Source organism: Chaetomium strumarium (genome assembly GCF_033439665.1).
Source record: "Chaetomium strumarium strain CBS 333.67 chromosome Unknown B0T15scaffold_2, whole genome shotgun sequence".
NCBI classification, from domain to species: domain Eukaryota; kingdom Fungi; phylum Ascomycota; class Sordariomycetes; order Sordariales; family Chaetomiaceae; genus Chaetomium; species Chaetomium strumarium.
Genome location: NW_026944430.1, coordinates 549758 through 556635, shown reverse-complemented (window position 1 = coordinate 556635; position 6878 = coordinate 549758). Strand labels below are relative to the sequence as shown.

Below are 6878 nucleotides of genomic sequence, written 5' to 3'. Positions count from 1 at the left end.
ATTCGTGGGACAAAGCCGCCTAACAGGGACGGGTGGTGTCCTAACAACGCGAGCGAAGAATCAGGCCCGTAGATGATAGATGGACACACCCCAATTCTAGTTCACGAAGTACCCTCCACCACCCCGCTTATGCTATCCGCCGATTGAGAGTCGTCTGGCCAGTTGATTGGCCACTTGGCTCAGATGGACAATGTTCCTCCATTGACAGCATGCAGCCTCGACTTGGAAGCAAGACAGGCGCACACACCCATTCTGCCCTCCTGCAGGCCCTACGGCGCCTCTGTTCAATCACCGTGGCCCGCTATCCGCTCGGCCCAGCTTGCGACGGGTGCCCCTGGCTCGAGCCCCTGTCATCAGGCCAATCAACACGCCCCCTGCTTCCCCTTGACCCGCCCGCTCGTTCTCTCTCCGCCCCGCCCACTCGTCCTGGTCTCCATCAAGCCAGCCTTTCATCTCTTCTCGCTTGGGAAGCCCTTCCTTCCTCTCTCTTCTTTCTCTCGTCGCTACACCAGCACACCACCCTTCCTTTTCGCCCTTTCCCTCTTCCTCCGTTCGTGGTGCGTCCTTGTGTCGTTGCCGTCGTTGCCCGTCGTATTTTTGGTTTGACAGCCAGAACATCACAATCGCCGCGTTCTCTCGACCCACTGCACAAAACGCGATAAAAAAACATTGGATAAAAAAAGGAGGCATTCGGAATTTGGAAGGCACTCGACGAAAATCGCTTTTTAATCCTTGTATTCTATCGCCGCCATTTCCTCCATTTCATCGGCATCGTTCTGCGAGTTTCGCCCTGATTGCTTTCAGCTTCGATACGACTCACCTAATCCAAAGTGACGGGTCTGCTCTGCGTAACGGAAGATCTGGAACTGCATTGCCAACACCGTCCTTCGCCCAACCCGGAAATCAGCGCTCGACCCGGGACACTCTGTCATCCCAGCCTTGAGTTTCGGACGAGTTACCTGCAACCTCGGAGCAAGCGAAACTGGGTGAAACCATTTCTGCTTGCAAGCTCGTGCAGCATCCTGGGTTTCGTTGCCATCTTGGCACTTGCAATCAACAGAGCGTCTCATTGGCGTCGAAGGGCAACTGAACTCGCCGAATCTTTCCTTCTGATACGCATTACCAACTTCGGTTACTTGGCCGCTCATTTTCGAACATAATTTCGGCTTTCGTCTCTTTCAGACTCGTTTTCGCATCATTGGTTGAGTCTCCGAGAGAGACACTATAGAGTTCGTCGTCCGGTGTCGAACGTTCGAGCACGTTTCCGCCGCGACGATAACATCAGTACTTTCTAATATTCACATTGACGACTTTGCCGCCATCACCGGAGACATATCACCATCTCTCCGTCAGGCTGCCGAATTCTCACCGGAGGACGATTGAAGGCTGATTACGTCATCATGGACGCTGGCAGTCTCTCCCGGATGTCTCAGACTCCTTCTTTCCACCAGGCGCATGGCTTGGCCATGAGCTCTGGCCTGGCGTCTCGCAGGGGAGGTCAGAACATCAAGCCGCTTTCGTTCGAGGCTTTGAAATCGCAGCCTGAACGCGACAACGGGGTGCCAACTCCTCGCACCAGCCGGTCGCATTTGCTGGCCGGTCTTCGTACGGCTCCCAAGTCTTCGACCGCCACGAGCTTTCCGAACCTTCCTTCCCCGACAACGGCTGCTCCGCAGACTCGTAATCGCAATTCGATGCTTCCTGGCATGTACGACAATGCCACGCTGTACAACGGACCGAAGACGTCAATGCCGCGCTTTGCGTCGCAGCAGCATCAGCAGCATCAACAGCACCAGCAGCCACAGCACCAGGGGTACAACAATCAGATGATGGGGTTCAACCAGCAATACACGGCTGAGCAGGTTCTAGCGCCCCCGCAGCTCGAATTGGACGAGGTTCAGGAACCCATTGATCCCAACCTGCACGCCCGGCTGCTGTACACGAATGCGTACTTGTCGGAGCAGCAGCAGCGTCTTCAGCAGCAGCTTAGAGTCCTCCAGGCGGCGGCTCAGCAGTTCCAGACTCTGAACATTCACGGGCAGCCTCAGATGATGCAAATGTACCAGCATCAGGGCATGATGGCTCCAGCCACGCCCCAGCAAAATGTCTACACCGTCTACGATCCTGCGACGGGCCAGCACGCCATGTACATGGACCAGAACCAGGCTCAGGTTCAGGCGCAAGCGCAAGCGCAGGCCCAGGCACAAGCTCAGCTCAACGCTCAGCTGACGGCGCAGCTTCATGCTCAGCTCGCCAACCTCAATCTCAACCAAGCTCAGCTGGCCAGCATGTATGGAAATGTGCAGCAACCGGCTGTAGGCACTCCTCGTCTGCAGGTTTCGCCTCCTCCTTCGGACCCGAACAAGTCAAGCTTCCGGATCCCGACACCGCCCCGCCAGTACGAATCTCAGGGCGACACTTCCAGCCCCTTGCCGCCGCCGAGCGCCAATGCGTTCCGCCGTGGTCATAAGAAGGCCCCGTCGCTCTCCAACGGGAACAGGGCGGCTCACTTGTCGATTGCGACGAACGAGGAACCGCCCAGGTCAGCGGGCCCGAGGACCGCTTCCTTCCCACTCACACCCCTGACTGCTGGCTATGGACCTGGCCAGGGACGAGCTGGCGAGCACCCAATTCGCCAGCCGCGAAACCCGCCGTCGCTGGATGAGCTGAAGTCGAAGCCCACGGCCAAGCATGAAGGAAGCAAGAACTTTGTCACGCGTACCCGTCGCTCTGCTATCAACAATCTCGTGCGAGCCGGTCTCGAGAGGCGCAAGGAAGCCCGGAGCTCTGGAAGTATTAGTCCTATTTCGGAGAGCACCGAAGAGCTTGTCGAGACGCCCATGACCGATAACGACAGCGACTCGGTTCGTAGTGGGTCCGGCAGCCTGGTGGATCGCGACGATGCCGAGTGCAGTCTTCCTAGCTCGAGAACTAGCACCGGTAGCTGGGGCGCTATTGGATCCGACCGGCCCAGCTCGCGCCAGAAGACCGACCGTGGTAGCGCGGCTTCCTCGGACTCGGAGAGCGCCCGGGAGCCGGGCAGCTTCGCCAGCCTCCTCAAGAACAGCAACCGGGCCGCCAAGCCAGAGGGCGAGGTTCAGCGCAAGGCGCCGAGGCTCGTCTTGACGAGCGCTGAGAGGCGGAAGCTGGCTGCCTAGACAACAACATGAGTTGGAAGGGGGTGAAGAAACCTGCATCTCACGCGAATTCACGATTATGTCCATGTCTTTTCACCATTGTCCGCGTCTGGACGGACCCGAGACCGGGTTGCGGCGCCTCCTACGGTCCGGGCTGCTCCTCCGGCGGCATGGCTTTACGAAAGTTGTCTCTTGCCCTTCTTAACACGACAGGTACCTGACGTTTCACAATTCAATTTACGTTCGGGGAGCCCTGGCCTTTCTCTTTGTTTCACAGTATGATGGGATTAGTTGGTTGCATTTTTGGGGAGCAGTGCTTTGTGCTCTATGACTTCGATTCTCAACGGCGTCAACTCCGCTGCCGGGCCGAGGTTTCGGCGTCGGCATGTGCAGTGCCTGGTTTGGACTCGCACTGGTCCTTCGATTCTTACAGTCGTTTACCGGAACCCACGACCACGATCAGCCTGGTCCCGTCTTTCGGGGATGTTTTGCAGCTCGGGAACAGGCAGTCCAGAGCTTGGACCATGGCGGCTTGGAGCATGGGGATATCGGCCAGCTGGGCGGTTGATGGATGGGTAGCTGGGACCGGTGTTTTATGGGTAAAAAAGGGCAGAGCCATCGTTCGAGAATGATCCCTGATGCTCGTCGGCGGCCTGAAACTTCGATTCGGGTGTTTCTTACCGTGGGCCCCATTGGCGGCAATGAGGTGCTCCATCGAGACTTTGCGGAGATGCAGGAGAGCAGGGCAAGGCTTTTCGCGGGTTCAATGGGCTCTGATGACAGGCGCCATCTCATGGACACCACCTGGTTTGCGAGATGGACGAGGAACGCGTGCGGAGATGCCGACAGACGGCTTACATAGCTAGCTATTCCCACCCTAGTCTTCCATTCAATGTGCATTCTTTGCCTGGTCTTATATTACATCTTGTCTTCCTCGGCGCGTGGTGCGACTCCTCCCTTTGGAGTGTTTTGGGTCTCAATGTGGGAATTCTTGCTAACAGTTTACAATAGACGACGGTTCAGTCCAAGATGGGACGAACTCCGGGTTCAATCTAGTCTGGGACAAGTTGACCACATATGCGGAACCGGTGGCCTGACGAAATCGCGTTCGACTCCTTAATTCCGACGGTGATAGAATACAGAATTGGGTCTGATAGAATCGGATTCGACTCCATAACGCCTCGGGCTTAACTGTCGTCTACTGCAATAATTATTAACGCCGAAACCGCGAACCGCGTTACCGGTCCCTAGCTCCGGCAAGCGGGTCCCCGGCTCCGCCGAGCTCCGCCGGTGACCTAACGGCAGCTAGTGTAGTGTCGTCATTTCTGTGTTTTCCCCAGAGAAGAGGGGAAGAGAGAGGGGCTGTTATCTATCTACGTACGTACGTAGCTCGAGTTAATTAAAACGGCTAGCGTCTGGAGGAAGGAAGTTGAGTCACAAATCTCGCGGGACAACAACTGTCCGTATTATATATATACACCGTATCTCTCTGTTCATCTCTATCTACGCTTCGCTTCGCCTCCCTTCTCTTAGTAGTTTCGTGTGATTCGGGACCCTCACCGTCGAAACGAGTGTTTTACTTCCTCTCGCCAAAGCCCGCCCAACAACAAGAGAAAACAAAAAATCATGTCCCCCCTCGTAGCGCAATCCTCCAGCGGCGGCGGCGGCCGCCGACAACCCCGCGTCATCCTCGGGCTGATGACCTTCGGGCCGGACGAGGCGGCCGGCGCGCGCATCACCGAGCCGAGCGAGTTCGGCAAGACGCTCGACCTGCTGCAGTCCCGCGGCTACGGCGAGGTCGACACGGCGCGCGTGTACGTCGGCGGCCGGCAGGAGGCCTTCACGCGCGAGGCTGGGCGCTGGAAGGACCGTGGCCTGACGCTCGCGACGAAGGTCCGGTACCCCAACCAGCCCGGGGACAATCAGTATGACAAGGTGCTGGAGAGTGTCGAGACGAGTTTGAGGGAGCTGGGGGCTGAGTGTGTGGATTTGCTTTATTTGCATGCTGCTGTGCGTATTCATCCTCTTTTTCCTTTTCCTTATTTTTGTCTATTTATGTATTTCACAGGGGACGAAGGTCTGCGTGTGAGTGTGAGAGAGAGGGGGGTGTTAATAACGAAGAGAGGTGTTGAACTTGACTTATTAACTTGGTAAAAAAACACACAAACAAAACAGGACCGCGCCACGCCCTTCGCCGACACGCTCCGCGCCATCAACGAGCTGCACCAGGCCGGCAAGTTCGTCCGCTTCGGGCTGTCCAACTTCACGGCCTTCGAGGTGGCCGAGATCGTGCTGACGTGCCAGCACCGCGGCTGGGTGCGCCCGACGGTGTACCAGGCCATGTACAACGCCATCACGCGGTCGATCGAGCCCGAGCTGGTGCCGGCCTGCCGACGGTACGGGCTCGACATCGTCGTCTACAACCCGCTCGCCGGCGGCCTGTTCTCGGGCAAGATCCGGTCCAAGGACATGGTCCCCGCCGAAGGGCGGTACAGCGACAAGGTGGCCATGGGCCGGCTGTACCGCGACCGGTATTTTCGGGATTCCACCTTCCGCGCGCTGCAGACGGTCGAGCGGGCGGTAGAGAAGGCCGGGCTGACCATGATTGAGACGGCGCTGCGGTGGGTGGTGCACCACTCGGCGCTGAAGGTGACGGATGGGAACGACGGGGTGATTGTGGGCGTGTCGAGCGTCCAGCAGCTCGATCAGAACCTGACGGATCTCGAGAAGGGTCCGCTGCCGGAGGAGGTGGTGAAGGCACTGGACGAGGCGTGGGCGCTTAGCAAGGTTGATACTGTCGTGTATTGGCATAAGGAGCTGGAGTATACGTATGACACGCGCGAGGCGCTGTTTGGGGCCGCGTCGCAGTAGGTCTGTTAGTTGGAAAGTACTAACGTTAGTTATGAATAGGCAAAGGGAAAATGATAAAATAATGTCAGTGCTGGAGGGAGAGTCACAACAGAGAAGTGTTGCTGGGAGGAAGAGAAAGGTCTCTCAGTGGGTCAGGATATAACTGAATTGAATTGCTCGAAGGAAATCTAATCCAATAATGACAAGTCTATCCCATGCGCCAAATACAAAGTACTGTACATACAAAAAACATTCGACCACTAGTATTACTCTATCCTCTCCCAACATCCCTCCCTTTCCCCACGGTCTATTCCCAGGATGGTCTCAAGTCTAGCTTCCGGAACTCTGGGTGTGTGTTCTTGTTCTTGTTGTGGTTGTTGCTCATCATCGGTGCCGCTGCCATGCGGAGGCGGGTGCTTGTAGCATTACACGTCAACAAACCTCGCATTGTATTCAGCATCCGTCAGATCGCCATACCATGTTTGAACCCCCTAATTAGACCCGGACGGAGAAGGGTTGGGAGACGGCTTGGGCGGCCATGGCTTCTCGTATGCTCCTCTCTTTTGGTGAGCCTGGCGTTTGGGGTTGATGATTGCTTGAGCGCCGGGGTGAACCATTGTCGAATATTGGGCTGCTGATCCCGAAGGTGATAGAAGACAGTGTGATGATGGTTAGGCTGTGCGTTGAAGCTTGAGTTTCCAAGAATTTTGCGGAGAGCTCACCAGCATGAGCTGGGATGTCAGACAGATGTGGGAGGTTGATAATATCACAGCAACAACAGCGTCCAACGAGCTAAGGGTAATGGATGTGTTCAAATACTCCCGTCATACATATGCGAAGACGCAGCTATGACCACCAGAGGCTTCACCCACCGCGCTTTATTTCGGCGAT

At 56.5% G+C, this 6878-nt stretch overlaps 2 protein-coding genes across 2 annotated transcripts; both read left to right on the top strand.

The window, feature by feature from the left end:
* The first annotated feature begins 1171 nt into the window (after positions 1-1171).
* On the top strand, positions 1172-3401 carry B0T15DRAFT_86545 (uncharacterized protein). The gene has a single exon (XM_062871400.1). It carries the CDS (start codon positions 1401-1403, stop codon positions 3156-3158), a length of 1758 nt encoding a protein of 585 aa, XP_062723622.1. The 5' UTR covers positions 1172-1400; the 3' UTR covers positions 3159-3401.
* Positions 3402-4298: 897 nt separating this feature from the next.
* B0T15DRAFT_549727 (NADP-dependent oxidoreductase domain-containing protein) lies at positions 4299-6167 on the top strand. Its single transcript, XM_062870228.1, has 2 exons — positions 4299-5147; positions 5313-6167. Exons 1-2 carry the CDS (start codon positions 4764-4766, stop codon positions 6006-6008), a joined length of 1080 nt encoding a protein of 359 aa, XP_062723621.1. The 5' UTR covers positions 4299-4763; the 3' UTR covers positions 6009-6167.
* Positions 6168-6878: the final 711 nt, after the last annotated feature.

What these genes read in the sequence shown, in the direction of transcription:
- B0T15DRAFT_86545 (XM_062871400.1), top strand. Translation starts at nt 1,401, where the DNA reads ATGGACGCTGGCAGTCTCTCCCGGATGTCTCAGACTCCTTCTTTCCAC.
- B0T15DRAFT_549727 (XM_062870228.1), top strand. Translation starts at nt 4,764, where the DNA reads ATGTCCCCCCTCGTAGCGCAATCCTCCAGCGGCGGCGGCGGCCGCCGA. An exon ending in TGCTTTATTTGCATGCTGCT is followed by an intron (nt 5,148 to 5,312) that starts GTGCGTATTCAT and finishes CAAACAAAACAG; the next exon opens with GACCGCGCCACGCCCTTCGC.